General features: G+C 34.3%; 1 protein-coding gene and 1 long non-coding RNA gene across 4 annotated transcripts in view; one reads left to right on the top strand and one right to left on the bottom strand.

Moving 5' to 3' along the window:
• The window catches only part of LOC117105107, a 38,215-nt gene extending 23,611 nt beyond the window's left edge, over positions 1–14,604 (bottom strand). For both annotated transcript variants that reach the window (XR_004444857.1, XR_004444856.1), the window contains exon 1: positions 14,492–14,604. This is a non-coding gene — a long non-coding RNA (uncharacterized LOC117105107). The remainder of the gene's footprint in view (positions 1–14,491) is intronic.
• LOC117105106 (galactosylceramide sulfotransferase-like) overlaps positions 1–20,555 on the top strand; it is a 29,721-nt gene extending 9,166 nt beyond the window's left edge. Inside the window, exons 1-3 of one of the 2 annotated variants that reach the window (XM_033246153.1) lie at positions 5,850–6,287; positions 14,813–15,876; positions 17,057–20,555. In XM_033246153.1, the coding sequence (XP_033102044.1) occupies positions 14,826–15,876; positions 17,057–17,826 (1,821 nt within the window). In that variant the 5' untranslated portion in view covers positions 5,850–6,287; positions 14,813–14,825 and the 3' untranslated portion in view covers positions 17,827–20,555. Of the gene's footprint in view, positions 1–5,849; positions 6,288–14,812; positions 15,877–17,056 lie in introns of those variants that run through there. The other variant, XM_033246152.1, reaches the window with a different exon arrangement.
• Positions 20,556–20,992: the final 437 nt, after the last annotated feature.

Raw genomic sequence — 20,992 nt, 5'->3', positions numbered from 1 at the left:
GGAGCACCTGAGAAACATGTAAAATGACTGCAGAGAGGTATAGCATCTGTCAATAAGTAGGGCTACTCACTTAACTTATAGCTCTCCAATAAATTTTTGACTCTCACACTTAAATCGGCTATAAACAATCTGATTCATGAAAGCTTATCCAGAGGCCATTTCAGTAGATAGAAATTAACATTTTCTTTCCGGGTTTGAATGGTACACTTCGAGAAGTTCACAGTTTACAATTCAGAATGTGTGCATAGTTGTGTGCAATTTTGCCCCCGCTTATGACAAAATAAGAGTACTATATAATATTAATGGATAAGTTATAATATTAAAGATGATGGAACGGTTCCGGTTCAACCAAATATTGGATCACCTACTTTGCTCAAATGAATCGTGGAAGTTTGACCATCTTACGCAACTTGTGAGTGCCGATCAAAATCAGAATAAGTGAAACGAGATATTAAGCTAAACCACAAGCCCTTGCTTATGGTTATGGTTGGCAGGAGGCGGATAGGACGGTAACACTTTGGATCAGATTTTTTGTTTCTTTCTAAGCACAAGCATAATTCTGAACCATTAAACAGGGGAGATGGTATGGATTCTTTTCCATGATTAGTACGCTCTAAAAGTAAAATTCAGCCACTAGCATTTGCAGAAATCCAAGATGGCTGCCAAAATGGCCACTAATTTAATATTGACCATAACTCCCATTTATATTCCACAGAACAACATTTTTTCCATGATTTGAGCAGTCAGGGCGTACAGTGGCACCACCAAAAGTTAATATCAGCCTATAGCAGATACCGAAATCCAAAATGGCCGCCAAATTGACTGCCAAATTTTAATATTAACCATAAAGTACATAATTATAGTCCACACAGAACAACAGTTTTTCGAGTCAGCCCCTAGTGTAATTCTGATAATTTTGAACCATTAAACAGGAGAGATGGTATGGATCTTTTTCCATGATTAGTACGCTGGTTACATGAGCCAAAAGACCTTCAGAGACGTTAGAATTGACTGGCAAAATGAATCATGACTTTTTTTTTTGCTTCAGCATAAACCTTTGTTATATTTATTACTAAGACTAGGCAAAATTTGAAAAAAAGTGTTTATTTTTAGGTGCTAGTGGCAAATTGTGTTAATTTATAGCATACAAGCTTTTTAGTGGTTTTGAGAGGGGATGAACTCAAATCTGCTGTATACCAAGCTAAAAAAATGACCGGGAAGCCTCCAAAGTTTGATATTTTGCCATAACTTCCACAATATTCCACATAGAACAAGATTTTTGAGTCTATACTTATTTGAAGAGTTAGGGCATACAATGGCACCTCTAAAAGTCAAATTCAGCCACTAGCATTTGCAGAAATCCAAGATGCCGCCAAAATGGCCGCTAAATTTAATATTGATTCAAGGTCACTAATGGATATATTGAATGACAGAAAATATTTTTAATAATGCTAGTAAAGTAATTCATTTATTTCGCTAGTGATAAAACATACGTTTCGACTGTCTTCTGGCAAACTTAGTTGACTGAGGATAATCCAGTCAAGAGTTGTGCACACCTCCAGGCTATACTTTCATCATCATTCGTGTTTCTAATCGACATCACTCATGCGAGTTTGTTAGGAGATGAGTTTTGTTAGGGGCGAGTTTTGTCAAGAGGAGAGTTACTTAACGGACTTGATGCCCTATTAAAGAACTTAATATTGTTCATGTTGCATATGGTAATACAATGAATTTCAAGATCATTTAATTTTATTGTACAGTATTTGCGTCATCCATCTGTCAAGAATGAATTACGTACTTTTTTACTGAGGTACCCGCTGATGATGTTCTATCAGTTTTTGTGTCTGCCATTACTCACTTTAATAATGCTGCGCCAGTTCAGAATAGAACTATTAAAATGCAAACCAAGTTGGTACAATCAGAACATCCAAGCAGCTAGATGAGAAAATAGACGGTTTCCCAGATGAGAAATAGGATGCCTTTGTCACTTGTTTTCTTACTGCAGAGGTATTATAATAATCAATGAGTAACCTCTGACAAACTGAATGAGTTGTGTGGTTGGCTGAGAGGTATTGTCCCTGCTTGCTTAAGACCCGGTTCAAACCTGGCCAGTGTCTGGTTTTAATTGGAGTCTAATCGCTTGGCTTCTCGAATAACCCTAATGTTGAAAGTAGACGGGTTAAGGACGGCAATGTAATGTTAAAGTAGAGTCAGGTGGCGCTGCACTGCTGCTGCCGTGGGTTCCTAGCCCAGCTCATATTTCCGATTTCTAATTGAATGAGGACCAATAAAGAATTATTATTATTAATATTATTTTTATTATTGTTATTGTTATTGTTAATTTGAGGCATGTTGTGGCAAAATGTCTAAGTTGTAGCAAAGATTGTAATTTAAGTTATTGGTATTTTCAGATACCTAAGGATGTAATCTAAAATGAGGGGTCATTCATTGAAATTGGGACATTTCAAGCCTTAATTATTGGGAAGTGAAAATACAGCACTCTGGATTCAACATAGGCCTAAACATTATTTTGAGTAAATGCATTCTAAAGTTTTCATATATTGTTTAATGGAATTAAACCTAGTCCACATTTCAAGCGCCCTGAGCATCTTACATTAGATGGATTTATGCGCTATATAAAACTACACTATTATTATTATTATTATTATTATTATTATTAATTACCAAAATAACGTTAAATTAAAAAAATTGTTGACTATCAATTAAACATTAAACTGTTGATCTATAGTGCAAAAAATGGATTTTTAGGACATTTATTGAGATCATATATTTATAGCTCATTTACTCAATATTGTGCGAAAACATAACCATTTTGCCACGACATGCCTCATTTTATTATGTTATTGTTAGTTTTATTGTTATTATTATTGTTATTATTATTATTATTAAAATAATTCAAAGAAAATAATCAACCATCCGTGAGGACCTCAACAGCAGTTTGTTCAGAAACTATATACCCACCTATGTGTATCATTCATTGTCTCAGCTCGAAGAGTATAAATAATTTCCTACCAGCTCGGCAAGTGTGGGTAATTTCTCGGGAAGTGTGGGTAATTTTGCTAGTACCTCAAAAGCAAAGAGCAAAAGCATTTTGGTTGTGGGCTTTCCACCGGAATTAAGTAATAATAGATGTGTATAAGAGACAGTATATATATATATATATAGGCCCTATATATCACTTTATTCCAAAAATTCGTAAAATCTCAATAATCATTGAGTTTACAAACTCTGATCAAGTCTTAAGCGTATACAAATAATAATAGATTTCTTTAAAACATTAACGGAAAATCAAAAAAACATTTTCCACAAATTTCTGTTGCTAGCAATCTCACGCAAATAATCTAAATCGTTAGAGTTACACATCTGTAAATTTCGAGACGGTAAATCTCCATACATAACAGATTATTTTTGGTGCTTTCCTTTGCGACCCTTTAATTGATTAGAATGTACAACATCAAATACTAAAGCAGAATATGCAGGAGTATCCGCGCTCATTCTTAATATATGGCCAAGCATAAACCACCTCGACTTTTCAATTCTTTCAGATAAAGGTCTAACACTTGTTACTTCGTACAGTTTGTTATTACTAATCCGTCTGGAATATTTTATATTTATAATTGTTCCTAATTAGGACCTATGACAAGTATCGATTTTTCTCATGATAGCTTTAGGAGCCGACCAACTATTACAATTATATAACAACATAGACACTTTAAGCTTTAGATCCATAGAAATATTTTTCTCTATCCACATGTTAATAAAATTATTAAATGCTAATTTGCTAAAATAATTCTATGCTTTATATCATTTGTGGTGTCTAGAAGTGTAGTGATATACTTTACTTTTTAATGTATGTATCATCAAAGGAAATGTTACTGTCCCTTCATAAGAGTAAACAAACTTGAGGGCCGACAGGCCTACACTACGGCCCCGGTTAGCAACGTAATAGAGTATGGAAAAGATATTTCTAGTTGAAGCATCCCAAAATTTTGATCTTCAGAAATTAAATATCAGCAATGAAACGTTGTTATAGTCAAGTCTACCAATTGTATAGATCTAGAGTAAGAGAATACTGTACGTTTACTCTGGTATACAATGCACTTTGCTATGTGTTCGCAACTCCTAATGAGTCGAGTCTGATACGTTCTTTGCACTTTTTCAGTGTAAGCTTATGAATATTATTATATATCTTGATTAAGGCTGTGTGAAAGTCTCTATCGCGCTCTTTATGGTTACTTTTCCAACAATAGCCTAAAACAAACAGCGGCAAACGGCTGAAAGTGAAAGTTTGTTTACAAGAGTCACAACACACGAAGCTTATGTATAACTACGATACAGCATAAATATTATAAATTACAATAATTATGAAATTACTTACAAGCATTACAATAGCAAATATATATATAATTAGTAAAAACGATTTAAAATATAATTTTTAAAAACCTGAAAAAAAACCAATTATAAACATTAAAATTGCAAAATATTTTGTCTTAAAAAATGCCGTGATGCATAATGAATCACACTAAACATTGAACGTAATACAGTTGCATTTTATTCTGCCATAGCCACGTGCCATTATAGAGCTCTATGGAAATCGGCGTTGAGCCTAATAGCTTGTGAGATATCTCTAAATCACACTAATATTTTCCCTACTCTCTCATAAATTATAATTATATTTTACTTTTCTGCACGCGAGTACTTTCCCCGAGTCCACCGGAATTAAGTAATAATTAACTGTCACTTCATAACATCAGAGACCATCACAGTTGTATATACTTTTTTTCATTTACTAGGTAACCTGTAGCTAACTGTTCTCCAACAGGTCCAGTTACGATACACTATGCCTCCATAATGAGGCTTAAGAAGTTGAGTTTGTATTTGTGAGACAAAAACATTGTTACATGTTTGAACCCAGATCCTTAAGATTCGAACCAAGTATCTGAAGTACCAATCTACTCCAAATTGAGATGATTAAAGTACGAACACATAATTGTAACAATGCTTGTGTTTTGATAAGTTTAATTTCCAATTGACTTAGAATAATGTATTGATTCTTAAGGCGTAAATCGGGCAACGTGAAATCATAAAGCCGTGAATATGTCTCTAGATACCACTTTCATGGTAAGAGTTTGTGATTAGCATTCACAGTCTTTGAACACATGAATCAATGGCGTACAATAATGTATATCAATACGAAATCAGTAATTTTCTTTAACAGTTATTTTCTTTTACGTTTTTTCTTTAGTGCTCTTTTAGTCTTTTTTTGTAAAATCAAGAAGTTTAGGAAATATAAACCTGTGGACACTTTCTGCAAGATCTTATACCCAGGTTTCTTCTTTCTTAATTTTGTCTTATGGTTTTACATAGTATACTTTCACATTTTTAAATCTCCTCTCCTCCAATTAATGAGTTCAATGATTATACATTTATTCATTTTTGATTGTTTTAAGGCTTAAGTGACAAACTTTGTTTTATCAGGGCCTATATAAATTCTTAAAATCAATCTAATCTATTATTATTTAACATGATTTTTGTGTGAAAAAACATGAAAGCCTTCACATCCACCTCGTTTGAAGCTGTGTAAAACATTATCTGCCCAAAACGCCTATTGTTGAATGAAAAAAAACAATACATTTAATTTTAAGATCAATTTTTGTCCCTTTCGCATCCTCCCAACCCCCATCCCTCTTTTGGACATCTCTGGATTCGCCCCTGATAAGTGTCTCTAGAGGTCGAAAATGTATTAAATTGACAATTTGGTCACACTCAGAAATCTCTCGTGTCGCCATCACAGGGGTGTCCATTGAATAGGGGGTGGTGATAGTTTTAAAATATATTTATATTTATATATTTAATTTTACTCGTTTTACGGGGAAAGTGTCCCCACAATTGGGATGTCCCAAAGGGGGTGCTGCTGTATTTCGTTTACGTGATTGGTTGATTTTCACACTCCAGCGAACATAGAATAGGCCTACTTGGCTTCCGTACATAGACCTTCATATCACATGCAGCGGTGGTGGTGTTGGGGGAGGGGGAGTCGTCCATTTTCGGCCAACTAGAGGTGTCAAAATCATAGGTTCTCTTACCTCAGCGCCAATGAAGGTGGGGGTGAAACTGTCTAGACCCTCCGTCGGTAAAAAGTCCCTTCCTCTCGGACCCTCACTTCGAATTCCTAGATCCGCCACTGACATCCATATTACGTAGGGAAAACTGTCATAAATTCGATTAATTGTACCAGTGTTCTGTGTCAAGTCTATCAGGAAAATGTAAGTAATTACGTTACAAAATGTATTTTATTACTATGTATTACTGGTTAATGGTCTCCGCTTGATCTGTCTATGAGGCTATCTACCTCAGTCAATATAAACAAATCTCTCTTTCTAAGCAATCATGGTTATTCAAGCGTGGAATTAATGATTTCATCAGGGAATGCATGTAATTAGAAAATGTTAAGATTGTGTTCCCAGAGTTTTATAAATAGAGTAGTATGCTTATAAATCAGTATGCTTCATTGTACTTGGTGAAATTGTTATTTTAAATTAAGTAAAGTACTGCCATATATGATTATTATGATTTGGGTGATTGTGATTACGATTTTCTTTGTGGTTGTTTTTGATATTGGGATTTTGTAATAGAGAAAATATTATTTTGATTATAGCAAAACTTATAGAATAGGATAGCTTTGTAGAAGGAAATGCATGAAAATAACAAAAATATAATAATTTGTTATAGTTATTAGGCTGATGGTAATAAACTGCTGGAAAATGGTGATAGGGAAGGAATTACAAAGACCTAATCTAAATAAGTTTGCTTCCATCCATAGATGCCAGAAAATGTGTTATCTTGAGTACTATGAAGTCTTTTCAGCGTTAAATAGCGTGGTATAGGCGTTTGTTTTTTTTTTTAAATAGACAGAAACAACAAAAAGCTCAAAACGAATATCATTGGGAGAAAAAGAAGTTTGTTAGGCTTTACATATTGTTTCTTTAGCACATTCATTATCAGAATCCATGCGTGTTTCACCTTCCATGCCCATTGAATAATAAGTATACAGATTCAACATTTTGAAATGTGCGGTGAAGCTACCTACTATGGGCCTATTCCCGAGAATATTAGTCGTGCCTGTATTCAGCACAGCCTCAATCCAACATTGCAGTAATTGGCCATAAATGCAATCATTACTGTCTATTATGTTGAAATTTCAGATGTATTTTTTCTGCATTGAAACCCTGAAGAGAATATCGGTCTTTTCCATAAATGAATATTTTCATATAATGATGATTTAGAAAAACTTATTATGAGTTGGCTCAGAAATGAAATAAATACAAATATAAAAAAATAAGTTGATCTTCACAGTTAACAGAATCAAAATGAAATAAATTATTTATCTGAAAAAAATCGATGTGGAATACCTGAAAGAACTGAAAGGGCCTCAATTTATTAAATCAAATATCGAGAGTGAGTGCAAATACCAGGACCAATTTTTAAAGTTTTTGCCCATTTTACACATAAAATATAACTAATGTGGACCCATCTTTTAAAATGTGTACCCATTTCATGCATAAACTGAAAAATGTTGACCATTTCAAAAATTGGGACCAATTCTACTCATGAAATCTAGCTAATGTGGACCCACATTTTGAAAGTGGACCCATTTAACGCGTATAAACTCAATTGGGACCCATTTTACGTATAAAATCTAATAAAATTATGTAGACCCATCTTATAAAATGTGGACCCATTCGATGCGTATAAACTGAATAACCATTACCTGACCATTTTAAAAATCGGGACCTTTTTTAACACCCAAAACGTACGGTAACTAACATGGACCCACCTTTTAAAAAGTGGACCCATTTAATGCGTATAAACTCAATGATGTGGACCGTTTTAAAATTTTGGAACTATTTTACACATAAAACCTAACTATTGTGGATCCATCTTTTAAAATGTGAACTCCTTCATTGAGCATCCTCAATAATGTCGACCATTTTTTAAAAAAGGGAGCATACACGTAAATTGTAACTAATGAAGCCATCTTTTAAAGGTGGACCCACTTCATGTGTATAAACTGAATAATGTAGAGCATTTTAAAAACCGGGACAATTTACACCTAAAATCTAAGTAATGTGAACCATAGTTTTTATAGGTTGACCCATTTTAAAATATGTTATGCTTAAAATTTAACTAATGTAGACCCATCTTTTAAAATGTGGACCCATTTTATGCTTATAAACTTAATAAATGTGGACCATTTTAAAAATTGGGACCCATTCTATGCGTAAATCTAACTATAAATGTGGAACCTGCAGACCTGCAGTTTACACGTAAAAACTAAATAATGTGGACGCAATTTTAAATTTTCACATATTATTTTCCTAATAAAATCTAACTTATATGGACCAAATGACATTGATTGGCACGGACAGCCTATAATGAATGAAACATATTAGGATATATATTGATAGAAAAGTATTTATATATTCTTTGACCAGCTTTGACATGTATTTTATTAAGTATATATATATATATATATATATATATATATATATATACATAATAGGCCTATACATAAATGTAAATAACGATGAATGTACACTAAACTACTGTAGCAAATTTTGGCATAGGCCTATGCGAATTAGTTTTGGTAGGTACTGTATATATGTTATATAGGTACTAATGCCAAGTTAGTCCAACAGAACTGACTTGGTTCCTGATAATACAACACAATCGTGCACCGTCATGCTCCAAGACAATAGCACAATATTTAACATTTGACAATGGCAGCTCCTCTTAAGATTAACCCGGGATCTGAGAGTGAAGCGAGGGGCGATATTAACCTTATTTTTTTACAGCTTTCCTGTATTATTTTTATTATCATTATTATTTAGAGATTATTCTTATACTCAATGCGTATTTATGCGTCCATCCATAACCGTTCGAAAACTTGCAGCACGCCTCATTTGCTACAGCTTCACAGCTAGCTAATAATGTGCATGATAATTTACTACTCGTTACACTAGAGACACAGACGGCAGTACCGTTGATGTATTTACAACTACATTCTCGTTGCCAAAAACAGCTCCGTAATTATCTAGCAATGAACCATTTCTTGCAGGATAATAAAAACGCGATTGGCGACTTATTTTGCTGCAAACGTTTCATAGAAATAAACAGAGTATGATTCACTTTGTTTTAAACTGTAGAAATGTAGCGATAACGTTTGAACCAGATCCCATGAGACTACTATATTTATGTGGGGAAAGAAACAAATATTGAAGTTAGCAATAGAAAATCTATATACCGGACATCTGCCTCCACTCCATGTACCCCTACAGGAACACTATAACTATGTTACTTTAGATACATAAGTACTAAAATCAGGGATAACTTACGTCGCCCATTTTAAATATAGGGACATAACGTACGTTTCTGTGGAAATCAATGCTATTTAGCCACAAATAACATATTGTATTGAAACACGGATAATTCATATAACCAAAGATAACGCCTGTGTGATGTACACTATCATATGTATAATGATACGTTAATTTTATTAAAACAAACGTGTTTCACTTATGAAGTTTTCCACTACCCAGTGAATATATGGGGCTCTCACGTATACATATATACCTTTTAAACATCTAAATGGTCAGAGTTTATGTGGACTACGCCTCTGGACCCCTTTGAGAGGTTCTAGGTTGCCCTGACCCAGCTTACGTATACCAGGGAGTTGCTTATCCGGGCAAATATTAGCACTACAGCACTGTGAGCAAGTTACTATAAGTTTGAAGATAATACTGGCGGCAACTGCCGGTAAAAGGCTTAATTGTTGATAGATGACACTGGGAACTTTATTGGAGAGGAAAAATAAACCTTATGAACTACTTGCATTTATTTATACTGTACTGATAAAATTCAAAATTCGACAGACAATCGTGTAATTAATTGGTATTTTAATTCACCCGACACTGTTCTCGTCTAATTGTAGTTCATAAACCTTAATAAATCGATCCACATAAGCCGATCACATAATAAACGTTTGACTATGTATGTATTTTTTTTTCTTTTTGCTGTTTTTTGTTCTTGGGATTTTATTCATTTATTTTAAATGCAGTACAATACTTTGCTTAACCAATTAAGAAGTTTTCTTCCCAACACCAGCAAGTCTGTGGCACAGTAGTTAGACATACAAGCAAAAGCAGCAACTTAAAATAGTTTAATCACTATCATAGGAACCTTTTCTGGTACCAACGACAGACCTTACCTACTTACCACAGATCATTATCCAATTTAAAATGTTTTAAAGTCTGACAGCTACAATAAATGGTTTAAAATTAATAATATTGTTAAGTTTTTCGTAACTCTTCTAAATATTATATCCCTTTGTTCCGTACAGATCGGTGTAAAAAAACACAATCCCATATTTGACCGAACTGTTATACAAAACTTAAACACAATATGCAATTTAATATACCTTTGCTTCAGAATGGAAATGTGGCTTAGTGGTTAAAATGTTTGCTTTCCAATCTCAGGGTCTTGATTCAAACCTGTCATTACAGGATCTTTTTTTCCTTACTCACAACTGAAAAAAAAACCAGTTCCAGGCCTACTTCCCAAGCCTCATTAACACTTTGTAAGATTAATAAAATGTCCTATTTATGATTTTCGCATAAAAAAACTAAACATGATATTTTCCTGATTTTTTTCTTTTTATTTATTTTGTGAAATTTATATAACTTGATGTTTTAATATAATGTTAAATGTTTATATAAAGTATTAACGTTTTAATGTGTCTATTTAAATGTTATACAGTATTATTTTTGTATAGGCCTAATGTTTTACCTTAATTTTTTACCTGTAATTTATGTATTATTGTATCTGGCAAACGTTTTTTTTTAAATGAATGCAAGGCCCACACATAGAACCAACATGATACACATGCCTGGTGCACAAAGCACCATATCTCACCAGTTAGGCCTATATACCTACATCACTATTATTTTCATAGTACATAGTGAATATATGATTTATTTCAGCTCCTGATTGATTGATTTTATTAGGAACCCATACACGTATACATCAATACAATACGACAACACGATAAGGCATAATTCCAAGGATAACACAAAAATGTTTAAAATGTTTCAATTGTGGTCCTCGCAAAAAACACATGGCAAAACAATAAAAATAATTATCTTCAACATGATAAAATTCTAATGAATGGTCTTACATAATTTTTTTTTTCATTTGAAATAATATTTAATAGATTACTCTTAACAATACGTTTAAAATCTAAAATACTGGAAGTTTCCTGAGTTTGTTCAACGTGTTTGGCAATAATTAATGTATATTTACTATTCGTTTTAATAGATAGTTTTTGCGCTTCCGTGTGAACGTGTATCGGTAATACTGATCTCAGTAAAACAGTTAAAGTATTCTCTAATGTGCACGTCTTTGCCGTTGCCTTCTCATTCCGACACATATTATACTATACTATAATATTAATAGAGTTTAACATCACTCATAATAATACCAGTATCATAATAGTCTCTCAAAACACATTGACACCCGGCTATTAACACCTGCCCTTTTGCCAATAGAGGCCGGTTGTCAACCGTCCTGCATTTTATACTTGTATTTAAATTAGTCCTAATACTGCAAAACAAATTGTGTTAATTTATTTTAGTGTCCAATGTTAGTAACAATAATTGTTATCATTCCGTATAAAAACCTCAGATCAACCCAAGAGGACAATATCATAGTGTCCAATTTTATTTCACTTTTGTTTATTCGATATAAAAACCTCAGATAAACCCCACAGAGAGCACCAGCCTGTGATTTTACTAAAAAAAAAGTAGCATTTATGATAATTATAGATAATTGTATAGTAAAATGACGGTACCTGTGGATGGCAGCCTATGTTATGTGTGTAAATAATTTATTTTCTCCATGTTGTTACAAACATTATTAACTAAGGTTTGGCAGAATGCTGGTATAGGAATACGTTTGATACATGGTAGCATCTTGCATGTTTGTTTACCAAACAAAGAATAAAGAGAAATATAATATAGGCCTATGTGTATAGATTGTGTTTTTCTATTTTCCGGGCATTACTGACGGTAATGGATACCTACATGGCAGGGTGGTATACCTCCCTGCAGAGGGTGATCCCGTGGTTATATTATAACATTATCCTAGAAGCTTGGATTCATGTAAGGGTGTAAATGAAAGGTATGTCTCAGAAAACTCTGAGATGAAATCTAAAGTAAAAGATGCAGTGGAAGAACTTATGCTGATCTATATGTGACTGCCAATGTATCTATTTAAGAAGCTGAAGGCAAACATACACGATAACTAACGCAAAAAGGACAAATTGATATAAAAGACTTTGACAAACACGAACGCAAGTTACGAGAATTTATATCAGCGTTACATACACTTATTATTACATCAAATAAAATTAACATTTTGCAAGACAATATTTTATCATTATTAGTGCTGGAAGTGGTATTTCACAAATGTTATAAAACCTTAGGCCTAGCTGTGTGTGTTTTTGAAACTGAAAAAAAAAATTGTAGATTCCTTTAACCTTCCACCAGTTAAAGTTAAAGCGTTTAAGGGTGATATTATAAAATTTCCAATGTGGGAATGTGCGCCAATTGAGTTTGAGGCTGTGTCCTTTATTTGAAAAGACTTATTAAGCCAGCATCTGATTGGTCAACCTGGAGGTATGGTTAATAATTATCTCCCCCTACAAAGTGAAGAGTCGTACTTTTAAACTAAATTCAACTCTTAAATTTTCACAATAATTTGTAGCAGCACAGAAAAGTGTTGACTTGAAGGTGCTGGGGTTTTCACAGGAAAATGCAGAGTTAGATTCAAAGCTATGTATAACATTGAACGTCAATGACGTAAGTTTGTACAGGGTTATGATGAAAATAGTTTCCCTCCTTTAGATAAATTTGAGTTCAAACGGTATGAGTGAGAGAGGCGAATATTTCTTTTAATAGCCAATTAGAATTAGAATATGCCACAATTTTATAAAAACAAATTAACATCAGACAAAACAGCCAAATTTTGCAACCAATAGTACTGTAACGGCCCCCAGAATGCCCATTCTTAAATCATGTCCGTACAATTTTGCACCATCGTCGGAATCGGGCTTTACATTCGGCTGTCTAAGTACAGAACATCAACTTTAACTCTCTATCATTTCTATAATCTTTGCTACAATAAATAGTACAGTACAAACATTGGACAGAGATATTCGTGACATAAGAATAGATGATATTAAACAATACAGTAGTATAAGGTCTTACTCTTTAATATCAAAATATACTGTCGTTACATTTGAGATGCAATTTGCAATGCATACAGGCATAGCGATGCTAAATGATAGCAAATTCAGGCCCAAACTAGATACGTCGTTATTTTTTCGATATATCAGTAACTGGAGTGGATTCAAAGGTTGATAGTGCAGCTGATGATACCATTTTCTATAGTTCATTTGTTTGTAATTAATACACCTTTTACACTGCCAAGTTCAGAATAAATTGCATTTCCATTTCTATCGATCGAAAAGATCCGGGTTGATCCAAAGTTGCACCCATTTTACACCAGCAATAAACGCGGGTTTTTTTTTTTTTTAAAAAGCAAACACACATTACACAATGGACCAGAATAAAAGTATTACATCCATGCCCAAATAGGGCGCTGGTCTATTGTAATTAGTATCATTAAAATAATAATGTAGGTGGTCTTTAGTATATCCGAATAAATATTTAGTTGTATTATGTATAAGTTAAATCATTGAGTTTACTGTACATTTTATTAGTAAACGGTATTATTGTTATGTCATCGTCCCTTCACGGATAGTGTATCCTCCACACAGTACTGTACAACAAGAAATGATGAAACTCAGTAACATGGTAACATTATAATTAAATGTCATAAATTATCATACATTGTTTGTATCTTTATTTGCATTTATGTCAAGTCAACAAATTTGATTTAGTACAAGTTTTTATGTTGGTATAATACAGATGTATGCGTCAGTGGCAATACATTCCTAAATAAATAAGGACTAGACCTATACAGTATTTATTCTTTTTTTTTTCTTTTTTTTTTTTTTGTAATTATAGCCTAATCATTTTCATTTCAAACACATATACTTTCGAATTATAACTAAAAAAGGATGGGGGCTTAAGTCTGTGGTGTTCAAACCCATACTCTTCATCATAAGGTATTAACGGCTTCTCGCATGCACATGTAAGACCATGTTGTTGTCAGCTAAGGTATGGTTTGCCGGGAATGCTATTGTTTTCTGGCGGGTAGACGCTGTCAACAACCAGTAAGAGTGTTGAGCGTAAGAATGTCTACGGATGCAGCCTGCCCAATTTGCTCAAAACACCGAAAAATGGAATGAAATAGCAGAAAACACAATTCACAATAAAAAACTAAGACTCACATAAGCAGATTGTATGGTATCAGGGTGTAGTGCTAACGTTGGACAACGTAGAAAAATACAAAATTGTTAGATTCCATGTAGTCGTGTCCTCTACGTGAGGTGTCTGTGTTTGCTTCCAATTCCTTATAACCAATAAGACATGTTGACAATTATTATCTGTATTTTTGAGTGTCGTATTTTATTATATTTTTCTAAATGTTGAATTACTAAAAATATACAGAATTTTGAGTGTTTGTTATTCTTAATGAATTATTGATTTTTTTATTTCTTAACGTCTCCTCTGATTGATTTACATTAATATATTGTTTTCTTAATTTTCAGACAGCCAGTGGAAATGCATGATGGCGCTGTATACGTTGCAGATCAAGAAGGCACAAAAGGAAACCATCTAGTTCCAAATGAGAAACAACCTAATATTGCTAAGCTACGTGAAAAGCTTTCGAACTTACTAAACATTAGCCAACAATTGCAACAAATAAATGATGCCATGGTCAGATCAAGTTTAAATTTGAAAACTCCAGGTCGTAAAAACGAGTACCTAAAGCTAATTTCTAAAATCACTAGAGAAGGTGGAAAGACGACTAAGTCAATGTCATATCTTCCTATTGAATTAAACAAAAACTATTTTAAAATTGATCGGCAAGCCATTCTTAATCGGTCTTTATCGAAACAAATGCGTTCTGAATATATGCGCGAAGGGGGTGTGTTAGTTCAAATGGCTCATACAAATGAAGACATTTCGACTGATATGCTCAGAAAAACTGAGACTCACATGTTAAGAAATAACGATGGGGTATTGAGTAGGGTGGTCCAGCAACCACATAGCAAATTGTCACCTGATACGCGCCAAGGCACTAACAACCACATGACGGAAAATGCCAAAGGGTTTATGACGAAGGCAGGCCCACCAAATAATGATAAGTCTGATATACGCAAATTAACAGAGAAAACGTCCATGCTTTACAACAATAATACATTGACAGAGATGATAAAACAACAAAAAGAACTGTCACCTTACATACGCAGACATAAAGTAAATTTTGGTGAAACGGAGTTGATTTTAGGTTCAGAACAAAGTGATAGAGAACAGCCATTATTACTACACATAGGAAAAATGGAAGAATATAAAGCTTCATATTCATCTAAAGACGCATGTAAACCAAAGAATAATATTTGTTTTCTGAAGACACACAAATGCAGTAGCTCGACAATTCAGAATATATTGTACCGCTGGGGAGACGATCACAATTTGATGTTTGTTTTACCCAAGAGTGAGTGTGGACCATATCTCGGAAACCCGTATCTTTTCAATAGGACATTCGCCGTCCCGTCCGCTATTGGAAAGTACAACATTCTTGCGAATCATGCTAGATACAGCAAACAAGGTATGTTTTAGTATTCATAGTGTACGACATGGGTCATTAAAGCTAAAAATTCAGGCGTGGATCCAGCGGGGGGCAGTGCCCCCCCCCCCCCCCTCCCCCGTCGGTCCAGCCGAAAAATTAAAAAGGGGGAGAAAAATTTGAGTTAAAAAGGGGGTAAAAGGAGTGAACCCATTAGCTCAGTGGAAATCCAGGAACGGGAGAAAGGAGAGCTCGATCGTTTACCACTTATCAACACCAACCATGGTGGGGCGGAGGTGGGCGTGGCGGCTTGACCTTCATATTGTGCCCCCCCCCCCCCTCCGTCAGAAACCCTCTGGATCCGCCCCTGTAATTGTATTGTAGCTCTAGGAAGTGTGGCTAAAAGAAAGAAGTCAGCGCGGTGTAGCCCCTGTCTCTTATACACATCTAGATGTGTATAAGAGACAGTATATATACCATTTAGTTACGGCATTTACAGATTTTCCATAGCAAAATTCTGTCTTGTGTAGGGACTGGACTTCCTGGTAATGCTATAAAACCATTATACCATTATTGTGGCCAAGCTATTGCCTCACTACACAAAATGAAACGATTGAGGGCTCAATCTGGTTTTGACCGACAGAGGTCAAAATTCATATTCTTTCTTTGTCATCAGGCTTCAATCGTTACAAGTTGATTGTTTCCTAAGTAAACTTTACTTTTTTTTAATCGTTTAATTTACCCTTGATCTCTCTAAATTTCTAGTTCCCTTAATTAAGTACAATATTTATTAATATATACATTTTGTTTGAACCCCGGTTTTTATTCATAATTATGTATTCCGCTGTTGGTTTTGAACAGTGTTGTGACCGGGCTCCGGGATAGCCTGTCTGCCACTGTGGTATTGAGTCCAGTGATAACCATATTTTCACTCCTTCTCTCTCCTGGCAGATCGTTAAAACCTGACAGAATTACTCACATTGTAGCTGATGAATATTATCCTTCACAATTGTAACTGTGTGAAAAATGTATTTAAGACCAAGATAAACTATTTAGCGAATTGAACAAAACTATAATTTATTATTCTCATTGCTCACACGACATACAATGAAAGCAATATATATCTCAACAAGACCTAATATGAACTTCGAAATCGTTAATCCTTTATGCTTTCAGGCTACATGTGTTTATTTAATTTTATATTTATGTTTTCATTTTTCAGGTATGTCAGAAATAATGCCAAGTGATTCAATATATATTACAGTTCTAAGAGATCCAGCGAAACAGTATGAAAGTATCTACGATTATTATGGATTAGAAGAGCGATATGGTATCGACCTTTCTGGGTTCCTAAACCAACCAAATGTGTATTACCAATTTGGGCGGATGGATCGATTTAGTGGGAGGAACCCAATGTTATTCGACTTAGGACTTGATGCGCGCCAATTAGAAGTAGACGATCCAAAGATCGATGAATGGATTGGAATTATTGATAACGATTTTCATCTCGTACTTATTGCTGAGTTTTTTCAGGAGTCTATGATACTTCTTAAAAACGAATTATGTTGGACGTTAGCAGATGTTACCTCATTTAAACAAAATGAACGGATCAAGCCATCAGTAAGGACAATCGATACAGCAGAAGCAGATAAAATTCGGAAGTGGAATGGAGGGGATTGGAAATTATATACTTATTTTAATACATCCTTAAGGAAGAAAATAGAAACGTTTGGTGTTGAAAATATGAAACATGAAGTAGCTTTATTAAAAAAACTCAATGATCAATTAAGCCAAAATTGTATCGGAACTGTTCGTGAATTTGGAGATTCTCGAATGTGGTACCCGAGTGGAGTTCAAATCAAAAGTTTCTTACGCAATCCCCAAGCCAAGGACAATAGATTGTGTTCTCAACTAACAAGACCCGAACTATCGTATATTAGTTTGTTACGTAAAAAGCAATATATCATGAATATTCAATATGCAAATGAATAGTTTCTCTAATATTGTTTTGAGTAGTTGTGTGTTGTAATACTAGGCTGTTGTAGACTCTAAAGTGCACTGATGTTTTTGTTGAGAATTATTTGGATGTTAGTCTATCAAAACACGCATATTCATTAACCGAAAGACAACACCGCCTTAAGAATGTGAAGCAAAAGAATAAGACTGCTGCTGAAAACCAATTAGCAAGTTTTATATTAAGTTTAGACGTTTTTTCCTCAATCCGAATCAGAGATTGCAAACATTATGGGAGTAGCAGTCTATTGCTATCGAAATTCGAATCCAAGACCGTCACTCCATTTTGGTGATCTACAAACCTATAAGAATAAGCTGGACATTTAGTTCTCACAAACTAGTTCAATTTATATTTTAATGTGAGAAATATGATACTCAGTTTCTTACTGTTGAAATACTCTTAGAAATCGATGTAATGAAAAATGGGGGAATAGTTAGAGACAAACCAAGCCTTCTTCTTGAGAACTCTGGGATATATTAGGAGTGGGTTGTTATACATGCCTTAAAAGCTACTCCGTTGGAAAAAGCTTTTATACCTGAAAATTGCAGAGGAAAACATGGCAACTAACACGTGCATTAACAGATAAGAGGTTGATATGAATATAAAATGTTAAACATATAAATATCTAAAATCCAAGTATCCGCCCTTATCGTAGAAAACAGGCTCCATTGAAGTAACTGCCCTCTGAACTTTCTGCTATAATGTACACTGATTTCAATGAACGTATAGAAGAATCATCAAGGAACACAATATTAGTTTTGTTAGGTTAGTGCCGGAAGAGTGAGCATTGCATTTCAAGAACGTAAGGAAGTCCAAACATGAAGCCGATCACGACCACCGACAGAGCTGCAGCATTTCCCCAAAGCATGATGCTCGTGTTGAAAATGCTGACATTTCATGAAACTCAACAGGACATGCACTAAAGATGATGAAGAAGTTGTGTCTGTTGATGTGCAAAAAATTAACATGCTTCCAAGAACCCAAAAATATAAGCAGTGACAATTCACTAGACGAAGGATTAAATTTTATGAAACATTCTCACCTCTCGGGATTCTGTGGGATAAGACGCGATAGCGGTGATGTGTCGAGTATATAAATAAAATTTATTAGACATTCAGAAAACCTGACAATAAGAAATTAACATTTTAGATGGGCGATTGTTCATCACAAAATAAGAACTGGATAAAATACACGGTAGTGGTAAATGAGGTGTATAACAATGGGCCTGATGAAATTAAATTCAATGATTGTACTTTTGAGATAGGACATGTCAGCAGACACTTTTGATAATAATAAGAATAATAGCAACAATAATAATAATGCAGTCATTTTTATAGCGCTCTTACCTAAGATACCAGAGCGTTTTACAAAACAAAGGTAATAGGATTATTTAAGTATTTAAATAGTAAATAAATTACTCTTCGGGGAAGATTTGAACTGCGTGATTGATGTAGAGTGTCGTATGTGATTTGGAAGATCATTCCAAAGGCTGGGTACAGCAGCATAGAATCCTTTGAATAATGATTGTAAGTTTGTTTTAGGTTTCTTCCTGGTATCGAAAACCACTGCGATTAAGCTGGAAATGTGTGATAAGGTCAGTAAGATGCTACATGGTCTATGAAGCGTTTAAAGACGGTGGTAAAGTGTTTTGAATGTGATATGTTTATGGACCAATGGAGTTGTCGGAGGAGAAGCGTTATATAATCATTTTCAATTTTTTTTTTTCGCCATAAAAATCAGCTTGGCCGCACTGTTTTGCGGGCGCTCGACAATATTGTAGTCAAGAAAACAAGGAAAAAAGCCTGAAAATAAAAACAAAACAATGAACACCAAGCTAGCACCCAAACCGAAGTATGGGGTTACACCATCACCGCAAACTGAAGATCAGTGTTTATGTACTCCAGTTAGCATCGGTTAAGTCTTGATCTTTTCTGGGATAAAGTGACGCATACTGACTTCATAAGATATAAAAATCAAAAGGGCTCTAATAAATACCAAGTGGCACCAATGTAAAAGAACTTGCGTTTGAAAAAGGAAGACACATTTGTAATGAAAGAATGATAACAGGATCTTCAATATACATCGGGGGACTTCTTTTACAAAAACCTACACAGGCGATGAAGACGGGTCATACAGCCCTAGAACATAAACCTCTGCGGGAGGAGTCCCCAGTGTAAAGAAGAGGCCATTATAAAACAGTTACCTTTAATGCCAGAAAATTAAAGAAAAGTTTGGCTTCAAGGCCTTTTAACTGGAAAGTGTCTGACCTCATAGACAACGTGCCATTTATGATATAAGTAATAACTTAGTAATAAGTTGCAATATGTCCAACAATTGCAATTAACACATTATTATTCTATTGAAGTATTAAATTAGCATAAGTTATTATGGCTGTGCAATGGTGACACTTAAACAGTGAAAATATGTATGTTGATGCCAATTTTGATGTATAGTCACTAGGTTGTGCATGGTAATGTACATTATTTTAAATAAATATTCCTGAATTGCATTTTATAAATTGATTTTTTATTGTCTGCTAAATTCATGACGACTTAATAGGCCTAATTATAATTGAAATTTTATATAAAATATTTAAAAAATCACCATAATTATTTCATGATGGTGGTGGTAACCGCGCCTGACGAGGAGAGCTGCCCCGGTCGGGGAGAAAAACCACAATTCGTTGGGGAGAAAAAAATGTATAGGCCTATGTATTATTTTACATATTAGCAGACGACAAACCCGATTAGATAAGCCTTTGAAACCCCTAAATTATCATATTTTTCATGGCTTCGCCCCCTACGACACTTTAGAGAGATTTTGAGTGACGCCCGACTACGCCCACTTTTTTTTCTTCGGGGACATCGCCCCTCCCCCACCCCACACGTCGGAAGCTAAGAAATTTATGAAATTGGTCATCTGCATGTATACCAGTAGAATGCATGCTCTTAGGGCATGTCCCCCGGCCCTCCAAGAGAATAAATGAAATGGAGAAAAGAATAAAATTATATTTAAATTCAAATTTTAAATTTAAATGAGACGGTACCATTGCCGGCCATCAGAGGTGCCATAATCATAAATTTTCTCACCTCAGCCCCAATGTGGGTGACGTGGTATTCACACCCTATCTGTGAAAGTCCATCC

Source organism: Anneissia japonica, unplaced genomic scaffold (genome assembly GCF_011630105.1).
Source record: "Anneissia japonica isolate Jap-2015-1 unplaced genomic scaffold, ASM1163010v1 scaffold287834_len5846547_cov211, whole genome shotgun sequence".
NCBI lineage: Eukaryota > Metazoa > Echinodermata > Crinoidea > Comatulida > Comatulidae > Anneissia > Anneissia japonica.
The sequence above is the reverse complement of the archived record's forward strand: the minus strand, read 5'-3'. Positions and strand labels throughout refer to the sequence as shown.